This window comes from Aquarana catesbeiana, linkage group LG09 (genome assembly GCF_042186555.1).
Source record: "Aquarana catesbeiana isolate 2022-GZ linkage group LG09, ASM4218655v1, whole genome shotgun sequence".
Taxonomy (NCBI): Eukaryota; Metazoa; Chordata; class Amphibia; order Anura; family Ranidae; genus Aquarana; species Aquarana catesbeiana.
This window is the reverse complement of record NC_133332.1, coordinates 193805494-193824689: the sequence shown is the minus strand read 5'-3', so window position 1 is coordinate 193824689 and position 19196 is coordinate 193805494. Positions and strand designations below refer to the sequence as shown.

The 19196-nt window shown below is 38.1% G+C and overlaps 1 protein-coding gene across 3 annotated transcripts in view; it reads right to left on the bottom strand.

Moving 5' to 3' along the window:
• Positions 1–19196, bottom strand: part of LOC141108162 (vascular endothelial growth factor receptor kdr-like) — a 308462-nt gene that overhangs the window by 99509 nt on the left and 189757 nt on the right. For all 3 annotated transcript variants that reach the window (XM_073599472.1, XM_073599473.1, XM_073599474.1), the window contains exons 10-11: positions 4479–4629; positions 112–226 (exon numbers count right to left, since the gene is read on the bottom strand). In XM_073599472.1, coding sequence (XP_073455573.1) covers positions 112–226; positions 4479–4629 — 266 coding nt within the window. The remainder of the gene's footprint in view (positions 1–111; positions 227–4478; positions 4630–19196) is intronic.

The following is a 19196-nucleotide window of genomic DNA, read 5'->3' as shown; positions in this document are numbered from 1 at the left end:
GGAGGCGACTTGTCAGGCGGCTAGGTCGCCTGACAAGTCGCCCCCGTGTGAACCGAGCCTGACTAATAAATAAATAGGAGCAAAAAACTATTGTTTCAAATATGCACTTACTTTGTTTTTGTCTTCAGATGGTATTCTGATTTCTTCAACAACAGATGGAGTTGTGTAATTGTCCATGTTATTGTATAAAAGACGTATCCGTTCAATATTGGAATCCACGTCACACCTTATATAAAAAGGATAAGATTTTGAGGGACTATAGAATGTCACTGAGACTTACATAGCAAGGGGAGATTAGAATCATGTGCAAATTTATTTCTCAGTCTATTCCCTTAAAGTATCATTTCAGTTTTCTTTTCATCCTAAGTTATGACCATTTGTTTATAATTAAAAATCCATGTTTAGCCTTTTCACAATACCCTGGAAATAATAATAATAATAACCATAATGTGCAGTTTAATCATTCCCTTGTTTAAAATAAACGATCATATTTTTCATGTATGATCTGTGTGATATGCAGAGCTTGTGCTGGAATTGTAAAATAATAATATAACAATCATAGTAATTGTTATTATTATTATTTTAATTATTATTAACATCACAGATGACAGTTACATAGCAATTCAAAGTATGAGAACATATAGGGGGAGATTTACCAAAGCTGGTGCACTCCGAATCTGGTGCAGGTGTGTTTGGTGACCAATCAGCTTCTAACTTCAGCTTGTTCAATTAAGCTTTGGCAATAAAACCTGGAAGCTGATTGGTTTCTATGTAGAGCTGCACCAGATTTTGCACACTCCAGTTTTAGTAAATAACCCCTACAATTTCATTGTAACACATACAATATTAAATGCAACATATTATACTGCGCAATAGTAGAAAAGGGAATAAATACAGTTTGAAGTGATTCTAAAGGCTCGTTTTTTTTTGTTTTTTTTAAATAACAAACATGTTATACTTACCTCCTCTGTGCAGTTGGTTTTGCACAGAACAGCCTTGATCCTTCTCTTCTCAGGTCCCTCTTTGCTGCTCCTAGTCCCTCCCTCCTCTGAGTGCCCCTCAGCCAGGCACCCAAGCCGAGTCAGAGCTCAACCAGGTATTTACTTATCTTGGAGGAATTTCCTCTCACTTCCTGTTGTGGCTTCAGGACAGGAAGTGAAAGTAAGTTTCTTTAAAGGCACACATATAGCAAAAATTAAAACTGACAAGAATTATTAACCCTCGCTTACTCTATCAAAAAAAAAAAAAAAAAAGCATTTAATTCTACTTTAACCTCCCTGGCGGAATGATTATGTCTGATTTTTGAATCTCAAAGCAGTACATTGTTTTGCATGGAAATTTGGCATTTTATATTGTAGGCCTGTAATTCTTAGGAATAACTCACTTAAATCTGTCCAAACAAGAGTCTATTAGACATCCTGGGTATGATAAAGTTTGAAATACGAAATCATAAATTATAATATAATAAATAACTATAAAAATAATAATATAATAATAATACATTTTATTCAATAATGTAATCAAATCAAAAACACTGAAATTTGCTCAGTTGCAGAATCGTCATTATCGTCACTTTCAGTGTCTGATGACGAATTTCCCCACTAATCATTATCGCTCAATTCTGCAAGTGATTCTAAAGGGGGCTTCCATGCTGTAGTCAGGTGCATGCTTTGACCAATCAGCAGCCATCAATGCACTGCAATCTCGCAGTGCATTGACGGTCTCATAGTGCATTATGGGGCATTCCGCAGGCGCTTGAATTTCCCACGAAAGCTCCCATAATGTTCTAAATTCTAAAAACGGGAGAACACCCGGTGTTCGAGTCAAACTTACATTCGACTCGAACATCGGGCTCATCCCTAATTGAGAATGGTGGGTTCTAATGTGGGTGGGTCCTTTGTAGACCCTAAGGAAACTCAGTTTCCCCTGTTTCTAATTTTTTTGTTTTACTTTTCATAACAGTATGAATTAAGTTGTTTAAAAATGATCTCAGTCTTTATGAAATGACTATGAGTGGAATGAGCATCTTAATGAAATACGTATTGCAGAAAATGGGATTATTTCCATGTGTCATGTAGCTATAAACAGCAATGATCTGTGCACTCATTTGTATGATTGTTTACGCAAACAAAGGAAATTGTCCACTTGCCATCTTATGTTGGTACATGAGCTATAAATGTCCAGCAGACAACTTTTTTCATTTAGATCTATCATGTCTTGTTTTGATTGTGCTTTCCTGATTATATAAGACAACAACTTAAGATGGGTGAGACAATTTCTCATCAAGGCTCTTTGATAATTTCAGCTGGCATAATTAGCATGTTTCGGGCTCAGAAAAAGACCAATGGCTGGTCTGACATTTGCGGTTTGTAAGTGTAAGTCAGGGATTTGAGAGGAAGTGAAACAAAGAACAATAGGGGCAGGCTAAATCTCCTTGTTGATTTTAGTGAAGGTTGGAAAAGAAGAGAAAATCAGTCAAGTGCAGGAAATAAAGCCATGCGTCATATCTAAAAAAAAAAATTATTTAGGACTTCTGCAAGTAAGAGATAACCCTACTGTGACCAAGACCACAACTCCCATATTTTGAAGACTATACTTATTGGCACATGCATTATAATGCATTATAGCTGGTATCTTGATTAGCCAGAAATAAGCACACTACTATAGTTTTTTTGGCAGATTATGGGGTGGACTTATTGAAGGCAGACTCTGCACATTGCAAATGCAGTTGCACTCATTCTCCTTAGTAAATGTAATATAAATGTAGTAAAGATTCACTTTGTAAAGAATTCCCAATCAGGTGCAAGGAAATAAAAAAAAAAACAGAATTTTTGCTTGCACATGGATGGATGATGAAAATCAGCAGTGTTTACCACATTTAAGCCGACCATAGATGGTTCAAATCCCTGCTGAACCGGCTGAGATTCGGACCATCTATAGGAGGGCTAAATGTACCCGAGTCGATCCATAGATTGGCTTGGGTACAATCAGCATGTCGGGATCTCAGCATGCGATTATTGCCAGCAGCTATAGCCGCTAGCAAAAATCACTGTTTTCCTCCTGGCAGGGATGGCTCCCCATGCCCCCCCCCCACTGGGAGAACACAATAGCTCCAACAGATTTCCCCATTAACACTGACTGTGTTGATGGGGGAATTTAGCAAAAATCGCAGGGAAGCTCAGGGAAAATGAGTGCAACTACACAGGTTTTTAAATGGAGTGGAAGATCTAGGATGCCTGAACAGGTCCAGGTTAGCCTGACCCAAGGTTTCACCCATGATAGATTTAAGGCTCTGTAGTGCTGAAGCAACTCTGGTAAACCAATTCCTTCATCTTACTTTGGGATGGTTAGGAGTATAATGTGAATGTGTGGTGGTTTATATCCCCAAATGAAAAGAAAGTAAAGATTGCAGATGGGTGAAAAATGAATGAGGGCCAATATAGGTACCATTTGGATCAAGTACAACACCTAAGGAAAGGAGGTCAGATGTTAGAGAGACATTGGGCACTTCTAAATTGTAGTAATTTATCTTGTAATTAGACAGAACCCTGTATTGTATGTTTGGGAGCATAAAGTGATTAAACCAACTTATGGGCTTCCAATGTGAAAAGGAGAAGTAAAGTGCACCCATTGTGTAGCAAATGTGTATGGAAACAAGGTTTAAAAATGTACTATGCATGGATAGATGAGTGTATGGCAAACTACATGTATATCTAAAAAGTAATTGAAAAAATAATACATTCCAAATAAATCACAGTTTTTCAGTGTCTGTCACCAGCTCAGGTACATAAGACACTCAACATGATACATCTTCTCAGACTAAGAAAGAGTACATAGAAATAATTTAAAAAAAAGTAACCTTTATGATGTTAGGCTACACTGTGAAAATCCAAAAATAATTATTTAAATTAGTTGATCGGTTCTTTTCAAGTCTCAGAACCTGAGATATAAGAGTTTGCATGAGAGCCCACCTAGGTCTTCAATCATTTGACAAACTAGTCTAAAATTCTAGTTCACATTAAGTTGTCCTATGAATTATGTAAGACCTATGTATGTGAAACACGATTTCAATTTCACAACCAAGTGTCAGTTCAATGTCATTTGAGTCCTTCTGCTTTTGTATTAAAATGCATTATGTTTTCATTATCCACAACTCAATACCTGAGCTATTCAGCTTGGTTGTTACTGATGTGAATAAAATCTATCCTGAAAATAGCCAGATACCAAGCCCTTTTGTTGGATTACATAGCTGAATACATTACAATACAATCTTCTTATGACAAAGGCTAAAAAGGTCTCTTCCCTATGAGTTTCCTGATTGCAGCCTGAATAAAAAAGGAAATGAGGAGAAATATTTTCTGTTTTCTCATTTTTAATATGAATTTTGCAATTTTTCTAGTATACATCTATAAAGTATTTTTTTTACCTTCTTTCCTTTACTCCTACTTTTTAAAAACCTGTAGTAAATTATAACTTACTTTGTAGCATTAATTGAGCATGGCTGCCACATCCAGGTAAATGTGGGAGGAGGTCTTCCGTAAGCTGTACAGGGGAAACGATGAATGTCTCCAAGCAGTACTGACTCCTTCCTGTCACAGTCTGTCTCTTTTTCATAGATGGAAGGTTTAACTAGAATTCAATGAGAATTAATAATTAAATATACATAATTATATAAGAAACTCCCAGAAAAAAACTAAGCACATTAGAGTAAACATGGTGATTTTAAAGGGTCTCATATGTAAATAAGTCTAAAAATAATGTATTTTCATTGCCTAAAGTGACATATTTCTCCTGTAATTTAAAAATACAGGTTCTGTTTTCAGAAAGGAAAAACTTTTGAATTTCACAAGAGTTGTAGAAAATAAATAGATTAAAGTTATATTTAGGTAGATTATCTTTTCAGATTCTTTTTCAAACATACCCTTACCGGCTTATCCTTAAAGCAACCTAGTCGTTGTACAACATGTTTTAAAACAAGCCGTACCTGTAAAGGAATACAGGATATATTCACCTGTCCTTCTGCCTGTGCTGCCAAACTCCACTTCCATGCTAGGGAATCATCAGTTGAAGTTGGCAGGAAAACTGACACTTTAGGGAGTGTCAATCTCCTGGATCCCCCCCCCCCCCAGCTCTAACTGGTTCCACCCTCTAACCTCCACTCATTACAGGATACAGTAGTTACATACTGCACCTCCCAACTTTTTGAGATGGGAACGAGTAACACCTATTAACAAAAGAATGTATGCATAGGACACACCCCCTGCCACGCCCCTTTAACCACTTCAGCCCCGGAAGAATTTACCCCCTTTCTGACCGGAGCACTTTTTGTGTTTCGGCACTGCGTCGCTTTAACTGACAATTGCGCGGTTGTACAACATTGTACCCAAACAAAATTGACGTCCTTTTTTTCCCACAAATAGAGTTCTCTTTTGGTGGTATTTGATCACCTCTGCAGTTTTTATTTTTTGCGCTATAAACAAAAAAAGAGTGACAATTTTGAAAAAAACACCTTATTTTTTACTTTTTGCTATAATAAATATCCCCCAAAAATATATAAAAAAAAAATTTTTTTCCTAGGCCGATATGTATTCTTCTACATATTTTTGGTAAAAAAAAAAAAAAATCACAATAAGCATATCTTGATTGGTTTGCGCAAAAGTTATAGTGTCTACAAAATAGGGAATAGTTTTATGGCATTTTTAATTTTAATTTATCTTTATTAGTAATGGCGGCGATCTGCGATTTTTATCGGGACTGCGACATTATGGCGGACACATCGGACAGTTCTGACACTATTTTGGGACCACTGTCTCATTGTCATGCTTTGTTTACAAAAGCATCTCCCCATTCTACCTCTCCGTGACACGATTGCGGGCACCCGGCGGACATCGAGTGGATGAAAGGTTTAGCACTGGAAACAATTTTTATATACAACTATAGAGATCAGACCAAAATAAAGGACAAATGAGGAGGAAAGAGGGACAGAGGGACGTTGTTCCAAATCAGGGACACACCCCCCAAATCAGGGACAGTTGGGAGCTATGTACTTACATAGAGGGCAGCAGGAGCAGCCAACCCTGACTATTGACACTACCAGAAGTGTCAGTTTCCCTGCAGACATCAGCCCAACAGTTCTCAGGTTTGGTGTGGGTATGGTTTGCATGGAAATCTTTTGTATGACAACAGGCTCGCTTTAACCTTGCAACATCCTAACACGTTTTGTGCCATACTCACCCCAGTTTGTATTAGTATCGACAACTAAGACAGTCAAATACATATTCCAGTTTACTGTAAAATACCCTTTGCCAAAACAAGAGCATCTAATATATAATCTAAGCTACAAGCAAATGCCTAAATATACAGTTAAAAAAATATATGAGAGTTACCGTATTTATCGGCGTATAACACGCACTTTTTTCCCCTTAAAATCAGGGGAAAATCGCGGGTGCGTGTTATACGCCGATCCCCTGCGATCCGGAGCTGCCAGATTTTCAAAATCGCCGACCGCAATTTGAAAATGGCGCCGCCGGCGCCGAAATACACAGTGCCGGTCCTCGGCTCTTCTTGGCCACTTTCGTCTTCACTCGAGCGCCGCCCGAACCTAGCCGAGTATACTCGGCTAGGTTCGGATAGCTCCGCTCGGGACTACGAGTGGAGCCGAAAGTAAACGAGAGCCGCCGAGAAGAGCCGAGGACCGGTTCTGTGTATTTCGGCGCCGGCGGCGCCATTTTCAAATCGTGGTCGGCGATTTTGAAAGACAGGATGGCAGGGGTCTGGGATCACGGGATGCGAGGCTGCTCTGGGGAAGGCTGCACTGACCAGGCTGCACTGGGGAAGGCTGCACTGACCAGGCTGCACTGGGGAAGGCTGCACTGGGGAAGGCTGCACTGACCAGGCTGCACTGGGGAAGGCTGCACGGGGGAAGGCTGCACGGGGGAAGGCTGCACTGACAAGGCTGCACTGGGGAAGGCTGCACTGGGGAAGGCTGCACTGACAAGGCTGCACTGACATGGCTGCACTGGGGAAGGCTGCACTGACAAGGCTGCACTGACAAGGCTGCACTGACAAGGCTGCACTGACAAGGCTGCACTGACATGGCTGCACTGACATGGCTGCACTGACAAAGCTGCACTGACATGGCTGAACTGGGGCAAGGCTGCACAGAGAAGGCTGCAATGATGGGCATTTAAATGTAAGTTTTTTTCCTTCAACTTCCCTCCTAAAAGTTTTTTTTTCCTTAAAATTCCCTCCTAAATTGGGGTGCGTGTTATACGCCGGTGCGTGTTATACGTCGATAAATACGGTACTTTACCCACCAAAAGATTTGTCCAGACCTGAGAATAAATACAGCCCTGCCAGACCAAGTTGATGACTTCAATGTTCTCTACTGAAGTAAGAACAATACAACTAGAACATGTCCATGCCCCCAGCCAGTGAATTGACAAAGGAGAAGAAGCAGCAGACAGACAAGGTCATTCTGCTGCACTCTTACCCTTTTAGCGGGTTTCTTGCCAACACACATAATGCCGCAGAAAACTGGCCCTACCTCTGAGATTTAATTTGCACAAAAACATACAACTTTATGCCTGGACTCTAGAACTACATAAGACTCAACAGATTAGAAACATAAGTAGTCCAATATTCAATTGAATAAAAAAAAGAACACATTGGCAATTTTCCTGATTGATCATTACTATTTGTAATTTATTTGTTAGGGAAATTAAAATGTAGAAACTCACTGGACATGAATTGTACACCAACAACCTATTTCTCATGGACTTTTGTCAGCAAGAACCTATTGGATCACAATCTGTACTGGGCCACTGCCCAACCTCTTTTTTTTCTGTACTGTTACAGAACACCACTGCAATTGTGATGCCTTCCCCGAACACTCCTACTTACTGCCCTTCTTGTCATCAGCTTACTAAGCAGACTTTCTAACTGCAAGCCAGCAGCTTAGCACAATTGAAATAATTAAACTAGATGAATTTTGATACATAAATGGTTTAAAAGGTACTTTTATGTCCTTGCCTAGTTTCGTTCTTTAAGAAATAAATGTGTGATAAATTGCATTGTTAAAAAAAAATATGATTGTTTTTCCACCCACATATAATTATTAAGGGCCATATCATAAGTACACCTTTATGTCCTGTTTTAATCATAGTTATTTTTTTTAAGTAGACTTCCAGGATATGTGGATATCTCTTCAGGTAATGGTCCTAGGCTGGCCTTGTTAATTGTTTGTAGACATACACCCAATGCAATGGGGGAAATCCTGTAATAATATATCATAATCAAGGCTAACTCCATAAATGGGGATGTTAGAAGGAAGCAGGAGCTTTGGGATTAATGTTTTGGCAACACGTTCAGGAATAAGCAGCGGTTGCGGCAGGACATCAAGCCAGCTGATGATTATCGTGAGGAAAAGGCTTCCGATTAACAAGCTACTTGAAGCAATTAAGAAAACAACATAATTCAGTGAAGAACTTTGTGCAGGAAGTTTAACTTTTCGCTCATTGTCTTGACTGCAGAGACTCACAAAAAATGTATTCAGGAATTTCTGACACTGTAGAGATAGTAAATGTAATGTTTTCTTTCAAACTGTTACAATAACTGAGCAAATGGTTTGAAACTTGAAGTTGTTCAGGGTCTGCATATGTTTATTCAGAAAATTTGGGAAAGACAGTTACAGCTTTGTTCAAAAATAACTACATTTTCTAAAGCTGAATAAATTCTGCCAAGTCCTGATTTCAATTTGCCGTTTTACTTGTCAACTATTTTATATTCTAGTTATATATACTGTAATTATTGGATTGTTGCCTGCTGACCCAGCAACCATCACTAGGATGAGCAGATGAAACTAACAGCAATTAACATACTGGAAAAGCAAATGAAGAAGCATCTCGGACTGTACAGGCCACACAAGGAGTAAACAATTTATAATAAAATCATACAATTTATTGGTAAGTTAAAAGAATTGTATCCAATGTACATATTGATTGTTAAAAACAATACTAGTGCTGATAGATCATTGTGTACATTCATACACCAGAAAGGAATGCTGGTAAAATAAGTCCTCATACAGTATGCCGAAGCGTTTCACCAGATTTTGCTTCATCAGGGCCTATAAAGACATTACAGCACTCCTCTATGAAAAGACAATAACATATTATACAGTATCCATTTATCCATACATATTAATATTTAATACATTCTTGCGTTCACTACGTGGGATCCACCTCAAGCACAAGGTTGTTCAGGGTCTGCATATGTTTATTCAGAAGATTTGGGAAAGACAGTTACAGCACAAGGTGGGTCCCACGTAGTGAACACAAGAATATATTGAATATCAATATGTATGGATACTGTATAATATGTTATTGTCTTTTCATAGATGAGTGCTGTAATGTCTTTATAGGCTCTGATGAAGCAAAGTCTTGTGAAACGCATTGAAATATGAGGACTTATGTTACCAGCATTCCTTTCTGGTGTATGAATGTACACAATGATCTATCAGCACTAGTTTTTTTTTAACAATCAACATGTACATTGGATAAAATTCTTAACTTTTGTTACCAATAAATTGTATGATTTTATTATAAATTGTTCACTCCTTGTGTGGCCTTTTACAGTCCGAGATCCTTTTTCGTTTGCTTTTCCAAATATACAGTATGGATGATGGCCATGAGTGGCACTTGATTAATAAATACAATTAACATACTGCAATACAGTGATGACTGTAAGTACATTTCATTGGGCAAACAGAAAAACTGTATTGCATGCATCTGATTGGACTGCAACGGAAACTTGTCAAAAACACGACGCACTTAATGAACAAAAATCTGAATTTCTGCTTATGAAAAGATATAATAGTGCAGTTTTAATTTTGGGATTACTTGTTTTTCAGTTATTTGACTGTATTCCCCCCTTTTATAGCTGAATTGTCCAGATAAGTGACAGGCTGTAAAACCACCCTATGTTTTGCCCTAGCTCATTGCGGATCATGGACACTTAAAAAACAATTATGCAATACAAGGTCTATCTTTAGATTATTATATGTGCCTATTCTTAGATGGCTACTGTAACAACCAATTACAATCTTTCATGCTCTAGACAGATTAAAAACATATTAGCAAGCAAAAGGGCTCATATTAAGTTTCAGAGAGGATGCAATTGCCAGATATTCTCTCTCTCTCTCTCTCTCTCATATATATATATATATATATATATATATATATATATATATATATATATATATATATATATATATATATATATATATATATATGTTTGTTTAAAAACCTAAGCAAAAATAACCACAACCATTATAGCTCTATAGCCTCCCTGTCACAAATGTAGTGTAATAAAGAAAGATCTTTTTTGTGATTAAAACCCGTCTGACCTGTAACTACAACATACAAGTTGAACTACAGACAAATGTTATTTTTAGTTATCTGAGACTTGTACAGTAATGGTATGTTTAATGTCATCAATAAAAATAAATGTATTGGAACAGTTATAATAGACTATGTAGTCCAAATAGCAGAAATGTTTCTGGCCGGGACACCAGAGACCTAGGGCTGTAAAATTCACAGGCAGTTTCTCATGCAAATGACTAAGAATGAAAAGTGTGCCCCTTCCCAGACCCTGGACTGACCCTGCACTGTAATAAGAACCAAATCTGGGATTGCATGCTAGGTGGAATGAAACACTTGGTTTTGACCCCAGCATATTTGGAGCTTGTTCCAAATATTTTGAATCTAAAAATGGCAGAAAAGTGAGAAATCTGGCCCAGATTGCCATTCCATTCTACAGACAGAAGATGGTATTGCAGTGGAATGCATTAATAAACATGTCTTGTTTGTATTACATCAGCTTTCATTCCACTCTCATGCCTGTATTGCCCTTTAACCCTTCAAAAGCTGTAGTAGCTTTGCAATTTATTATGTATGTGCATAGGACAAATAGTTTTACATTAATGAGAAAACAATACCAAAAAAGACCATGAAGTGCAAATACTGTACAATTATGGTTGGAAAGCAAATTGTTGCAAGTTTACACATGAATTCTTGAGGGCATGTGATTTTGAATTGATATGATAAATTGTCCAGCTTATGACACTTGCTTGTTGCAGCAATTAAGATGAAAGATCTGAAAAAAAACATTTTCTCTTATTCGAACTCTAAATATATATATAGATATATATATCTATATATATATTCAGACAGCAATACAGTAGGTGTTAGCTGCTGCACACAGTAGAGGTTGGCAGGAAGAAACAGTCAGAGCTGCAGGGGACCCTGTAGAATGACACTTCATTGTATTGTCAGTCTCAGTATGGACTAGTAGAAGATTTCTGAAAACAAAAGCAGAGTTCAGCAGTTTGGGCAGCAGGGAAGGTTATGACTTTTAACAGGTATGCCTTCTACTAACATGACAGAGTAGACAGTTACAGTATGCACACCAGTTCTTGACTCTGAAAGTTTACCAATACCAGCCACTTGGCGCTGAGATAGTATTTGTACATTACTGGTCTGATACAAGATAGAGATTTATACATTCATCCTTTAAACTTTTGCATTTTACAAATCAAGACACTTTTGTGAATGCAAGGTGGGTTTCTAAAGCCTTTCATACTAGTGTAAACATACATCAGATTACCCAAAATTTGTTTTCCTAGGGGAAAATACCTTCCAATTAAAGGTTCACTAGTTCAAATCCAGCCTTGAGCCTTGGATAATCTGTGTGATAGTAAGCATTTTATCTCTTGTTAGATTAACCTCAGTTTAACCAGAAGGGATGTGGAACAATGCATTCCCATAACAGCTTCAAGCAACAAGCAATAATATTAGCTGTAATTAAAAGAACTTACAGACATACAGTCTCGATGGACTGTAAAGTCCCATACACACTATCAGATTTTCTGATGATTTTTTCCTTCAGATTTACCAAAACCATATAATATGAGGTCAAACCTTAGGAGTTTCAATTTGTATGCAATCAGGCAGGCCCTTGCACTACATGGTTTTGGTAAATCTGAAGACAAAAATCAGCAGAAAATCTGATAGTGTGTATGGGGCTTTAGACCTCAAAAAAGAAAAAAGACAAAAGTTCCTTAAAGAGTAACTCCACTTTTGTTGAGAGAAAAGCATTCTCCTCTGGGTGACCTATGTACATTGGAGGGATTTTAACAAACCTTGTTGCAGAGTCCTACCTCTTGTTATTCTGAAGAAATAGCCATTTGTTTGTCTGTGTCCATGTGCCCAGTGAATCTATATGGGAGCGGTTTTGTAATTAATAATCAGCTGCTGCACCTGCAAAGCTCTAATGAGGAAACTTGTAGGGCTTGCATCCCTTTAGACATAACTTCCCTTTGGGAGTATCTCACCAAAAATGAAATCTTTGTTGCAGGGGATGCTCAAAATCAAATCTGTATCTTTGTGCAAACTTCTGGGAAAACCAGTGAGCCAATCAGACAAACAGGAAATTATATATCTGGGGGTGTTCTGTACACCTTCTGTGTGCAGAACGCCTCCAGTTAGCCATATTGCAATGCATTTTACAGAAAATGACTTGAAAAGGAAAGGTAATTTTTAGTAACATTAAATTACAATATGACTTGTGTCACAATTATATATGATATATATATATATATATATATATATATATATATATATATATATATATATATATATATATATATATATATATATATATATATAATATATTTGTAAAAAAATTTCCCACGAAAGTGGTGTTACCCTTTAAAGAAAGTGTAATATACATAAATTCTCTATTTGTTAAGGCCAAGGCTACAAAAAAAATGCTGAAATATTTTCTCTTTTAATTTTAGGTAAAAAAAATGATAAACTATTGTAGAATAATATTATATAGTCTTCCATCCACCCAAGAAATGGTGCTCTAATCTCTTTTTCACATGTTCAGCTACTTCATTTGAATTTTGACTATTCTGAAAGAAGCACCTTGTTTTCCAAACTCTGCAGGATCCTGTGCTAAGGGATGAATCAGCAATGATTCATCCCTTAGCACAGGGCTCAGTAGGAGATTCTATATTGGGACAAAGCAAGATTTTTTTTTGGTCTCTCTGTTAGGTTAACCTAAATTTCATTGTCATGTATCATACATGGTTATCTGTACAATTTTAAAGTGGAACTGAACTTAAAAAGTGATGATTTAATTGTTAACGACCTCATTAGGTAAATTATGATTTAATTGTTATTTGCACCTTTAGAAGTACCTTGAAATTGTACTTTTATCTTGAAATTCCCTACGAAAAGTAGTAGCGCACTTCCTGGTATTTGAATGTGCCTAGGCACTCGTGTCTTCAGCCTCATAGCTGTATAGCTGAAGTGTGAATCTAAGACACTGCTGCACCTAATTGCTCAGGAGATATGGAGTGAGAATTGGTGAAATAATTTCTATGCTGCTCATTGTTTATCTTGAGGAGGTCCCTGACATGAAGAAACAAAACCTCAACCAAGATAGCTACTTCCATGGAGAAACACCATCCAGAAATAGGCATGGTCAGTCAGTGAATGAGAACAGATCAGGTTGACTACAGGCAATAATAGTGACTTTTCCTTTGCCCTTTCAGTGTTCGGTTTCTCTTTAAGAACAAAACAACTAAAATTAGTCTGATCCAAAACTACTATAGTTTCAACCTATATCCCACAACTAACATGTTCCCCATGTAATTAACCATCTAGGCCAGCGGTCACCAACCTTTTTGGCACTGGGGACCTGCTGTGTAGAAGAAAATTATGCCAAGGCCCAAGGGGGATGTGTTTTTTTTTTTTTTCGCAGGCAATTTGTTGGGGCAATGCTTGGTGTTGGTGCTTCAATCATCACGGCACCATGGTTGATATGGTGTCAGGATGATTAAAGCAAATTATTTATATTATTACATAGTAATATAAAATTAAATAGTTCAACTCACCATAATGCAGAATCAGTGGGAGCCCTGAGTCTGTCACATGCCACCGTCGCCTGCCGCCAGATGTAGCTTGTCACTTGCCACATCACCTGCCACCAGATGCAGCGAGTCACTTGCCACAATCACCTGCCACCAGATGCAGATTGTCACTTGCCACAGTCGCCTGCCAACAGATGCAGCATGTCACTTGCCACAGTTGCCTGCCGCCAGATGCAGCTTGTCACTTGCCACATCACCTGCCACCAGATGCAACTTGTCACTTGCCAAATGACTTGCAACCAGATGCAGCTTGTCACTTGCCAAATGACTTTCAACCAGATGCAAATTGTCACTTGCCACCAGATGCAGCTTGTCACTTGCCGCATCACCTGCCACCAGATGTGAATTGTCACTTGCCACATCACCTGTCACCAGATGCGGATTGTCACTTGCCACGGCACTTGCCACAAGATGTGGATTGTCACTTGCCACCTCACTTGCCACCAGATGTCACTTGCCACGTCACTTGCCACCAGGAGCGCATTGTCACTTTCCACCTCACCAGATGCGGATTGTCACTTGTCACGTCACTTGCCACAAGATGGGGATTGTCACCTGTCAGTGACTGTGTCACTTGCCATCAGATGCGGATTGTCACTTGCCAGTGGCTGTGTCCCAGAGTGAGGGCGGGCGCCTGCCCGCTTACTGGCCTGTCTGCCTGCCCGCTCACTGGCCTGCCAGCCAGCCCGCTCAACTGCCGGCCCGCTGCACTCTCGGCTGCAGAGAGGCCACGGCCCGTTGGTTGGGGACCTCTTATCTAGACAATACATATTTTTGGTAATCTGTGGTAAAGAAACATTCCAATACCTCAGTCAATCCTGGGACCATAACCTAACGGAGAAGTCCATTTATTTTTGGTGGAATAATAAAAGGGGCAATCTGTGAAATTAAACCTTTTGCAAAGCATGATGGTGACTACTCATTGAATGAAGTAATTCTGTATGAAGTATAATAAAATATGCTAATTCTAACTTGCTTTTTCTTTTCTAGAATTGTTTTGTTACATATGCATAATGTATACCATGCTTTTGATTTTTTTTATATCCAGAGATATAGTCAGATTATGGGAACCTAGACATCATTTAACAGATGTAGCTTTGTAATAAGATAACAATAATGATTTTTTCTTCTTCTGCAAGTCTTCTGTACATCAAAAGGGGCACCTGAAAGAGGTCAGGGTTCAAAGATTTGCCTAGAGGGAAGCAAACTTCTTTGGAGCTAGGGTGAAAATTGCAGCCATTTATTTGGTAATTAGAGCTTTGGAAGGTGTTTTCACACAGAACATTTGTCTGTATTTGTTTTCAATATGTGTTAAAAGCTGGAGCTCTTACAAACCAGCTGGGGCAAGTGTATCACCTGGAATTCCATACATTTTCTAGAATACTTTGTTTTTTTATGTGATGCCTATGTAGTACCTTGCCTGTGTGACATCATTAGCACTACAGTACCAAGGCACGCAAAGGGGCTGACAATTAGCTGTACAATTACTACTGCAGCCCCAATCTATTTTGCTCTTCCTAGAAGGACATTTTACATTGCATAAGTGGTTTCTTGTTTGAGAAATTATAGTGTACTATGTTTTAAATACGCTGGTATACAATGATTAACAAAGAAAGTAGTTACTGCTTTCTTCAGGGTTCTACTAGCAAGACACTACACCTCCCAGATAGAGATAATTTTAGTTTCCCAGAGTAAAACAATATTTGCCATCTCAACTCCATTCGAAAATGAGGGGAGAGTGGCACTATAGAAAAGAACCTGTGCTGTGTCTAAAGTATATTTGAAAGAAATCATTTTGTTAGTTTTTGCTAGAGCTGAGTAGGTTGACACTCAGTTTTTTGTTTTATTGCCATCCATCTTCATCTGGGAAGAGTGCTCCCTATTTTTTGTCCTGAAGACCATTTTCACTAAGACAGAAATTCACTGAAAAAAACCTTAGTGTTAAAAAAAATCAATCTGGGACAAAAGCTCAAGTAACAACTGTTTCAGATGGGAATCTCCCTCACTCTGTTGCATCCTCAAGACTTAAAGAGAAGGAAATGTCCCCCGCAGGAAAGAAACAGCAAAGAAAAAAAAAAAAAGAATTGACTGGGTTTTAACCCTTCCTTACTCTATCCAAAACGAAAAAAGTTTTAGAGGATTTAAAAATGGTTTTGAAAATTATAAAACCACTTTATAATAAGAGATTCTGTAATTCTGGATTTTACCTATGCAGGGCAAAGAAACAGACTGACTTAACCTCAGCTCTGCTTCGTTGCATATATTCACCTTCCCTTCACTCTCCCACAGCTCAATTCACCTATAGGAGCAGAAACAAGAAGCTCTGTGTTACCTCCAAGTCAATTTGGTTGGCTTACACAGGGCCAGGGCCTCTCTACTCCTCCTCTGTCAGCCCTGGTGCCTGGCAATTGGCTGCTCCTGCATTGTTGGAGGAAGGTGAAAGAGTGAGTGACTTGTTCTGCATACCTAGACATACCAGATGTTTCACTTCTCTTCTGCCTGGGGTGCTAAAAAAAGGTGAATATGTGTAGCTAGTGGGGAAGAGTTGGAAGTAAATTAACCTGTTGTTTTGCCTTGATTGGGCAAAGTACATGTTCGGTTTAAGCAGGTCCACTGAATTTAATGATATAGATACAACATTGCATGTATAATGACTTTGAACATTTTCAGCTTATATCCACTATGGAGTATATCTATTCTGTATGCGTGAATAACCCTACATACAAATACATGCCATATCTAAAATACATTTTCATTCAGTCTGGCAAAGAATATGTTTGAGTATTACAATTACAATCAAAACAGCAAACTACTGTTTGAAATATAAGCACTTTTCCTAAAAATCATTTTTTTCTGTTAGTGTCAGTGATGTAGCCCCATAGCCCCTTCATTCTTCATGTTCACATTGATAAAGTCATTTAAAAAAAATGAAGAGATCTAAAAAGAATGATTTTCCATTCTGTTGGCAGCCTATGGGTCATTTAATGTGTATTTGCACACCAAAGTAACCAATTACAGTGAAAGCGCTTACATTTTTGTATCAGTTGTAAATTCATCCTTTTTACTGCAATTTAGCTCAGTTTGTCTAGTGTGAACCATTCATAAGACTTGATTCTTGTTCTTAGTTAAAGCGGGGGTCCACCTATTTATCGTTTTTTTTTTTTTGAGTTCATTCACAAATGTTTCTTCTCAGCATTACATACTCACATATTGTGTGTAATATGTCCGCCTGTGTCAGATTTTGTCGGAAAGAATAACTTATATTATTCACTGCAGGCGGTTTCCATCTTCATTGTGGGCATTTGAAGCCCACAAGCATTTATTTCCTGGATGTGGTGAATGCTGTGCTCCCAGCATTCACCGCTCGTTCCCGCACATGCTCAGTGGCATCCTGGGAAGCCTGAGACTAGCTCCCAGGATTCGGGGAGAGGCTAGAAACACGCCTACTCCCATGGGAGGAGAACCAGGAAGTGCAAAGAAGAATAGAAAAATAAAAGGTAATTACGGTGATTTAAATTTTTTTAAACGGCATGTCAGCATCTAGGCAAGGAAGAGAATACATACAGATATTGTTCAAAATTTGGGTGGAACTCCGCTTTAAGCTCTCACAATGAAGGCCAAGTCATCCTATCTGAATCTCAATAAACAATGGATTGACCTGCCATTTCCATGCTTCGTATTCGTTTTCTTTTACCTTCTTAATCATTTTGGTCCTGCCTGAAACACAACCAGTTTGCTCTCATCTATAAACAACCATTAAGTAACCACTTTTTCTAAATCTGCATATGAGTCCACACTTTGAACATATACTCAAAGACAGCAATAAATTAAAATAATGAATATTTTGCACAAGTATATTTCGATAGTTTGCAGCCAACTTAAAAACCTGTTGCATGTTCTTCATGCACTCTGTCTTGTGTTGTGCTGTGTTGCCCGTGGGACCACTAAAAAGTGAAAAGGTCAATGAATAAATAAATAGAAGTAGGAAATATAACACAAATGTTCCCACTGCTATAATGAATGCGACAGACCAGGGAACACATTGAACACAGCCAATAAAACCTTATGAACTGATGTGTGCCTGGACTAAATTCACTCAACTCTCGAAGGGACCAGAATTTCACAGCTGACCATTTTACAGTGAACTCCGTGTGGGCATTCTTCCTAAGAACTGATTCTTTGTAGTGAAGCAACTACAAAACAGCTCCTACTTCCAAGCACAGCCAAGAAACTGCTTTTTTATGAAAATGAAATAAAAAAAGAAGAGACTTCAATTTAAATTTGCAGATTGTCTGATCATCATGAAATTATTTCTGTTCAAATACTTCCCAGAACATCAAAATATCCCTTTTCATTGGAATGTTTTTAGTTGCAAGCTAAGCCCTGATGTTGAGGCAGAACTAAAGTTAAATAAAAAAAATTGGTAGCAGCTAGAGTGTTATGGCAAAACAGACCCTGTATGTCTCTTCTGGCATAAAACCTCTTTTCCTTTATTCTATCAATTTGTTATCACTTGTACATTGACTGTCAAATATGTGAAGTGTAGGATTCAATCCTTTGTCTCCTATATCCCTTGTTTTTAATAAATGTAGCCCTACAGTTTTACACTATGTGGGATTGTCTTTTCTTACATGGATACGGTTGGTGATGCTGAGCTGAGACCAAATATAGCTCTTTACATGTGACTGGATTGGCGTGCTGCTTGATGATATGCTATCTATTTGATCATCCATAGAGGAGAGGCGTCCTTTTGCTTATTTGGATATCACAGGCACACATAGCATGATTGACTCAGTACCTATGGTATGGGAGTCCACTCTACAGTGCCTTGAAAAAGTATTCATACCCCTTGAAATTTTCCACATTTTGTCATGTTACAACTAAAAAACGTAAATGTATTTTATTGGGATTTTATGTAATAGACCAACACAAAGTGGCACATAATTGCGAAGTGCAAGGAAAATGATAAATTGTTTTCAAAATTTGCAAATAAATACTTGAAAAGAGTGGTGTACATTTGTATTCAGCCCCCCTGTACAAATACTTTGTAGAATCACCTTTTGCTGCATCTCTAGATGTGCAAAGTTGGTAGAGACATACCCTAAAAGACTTGCAGCTGTAATTGCAGAGAAAGGTGGTTCTACAAAGTATTGACTTAGGGGGCCTAATAGAAATGCACATCACACTTTTCAGAGATTTATTT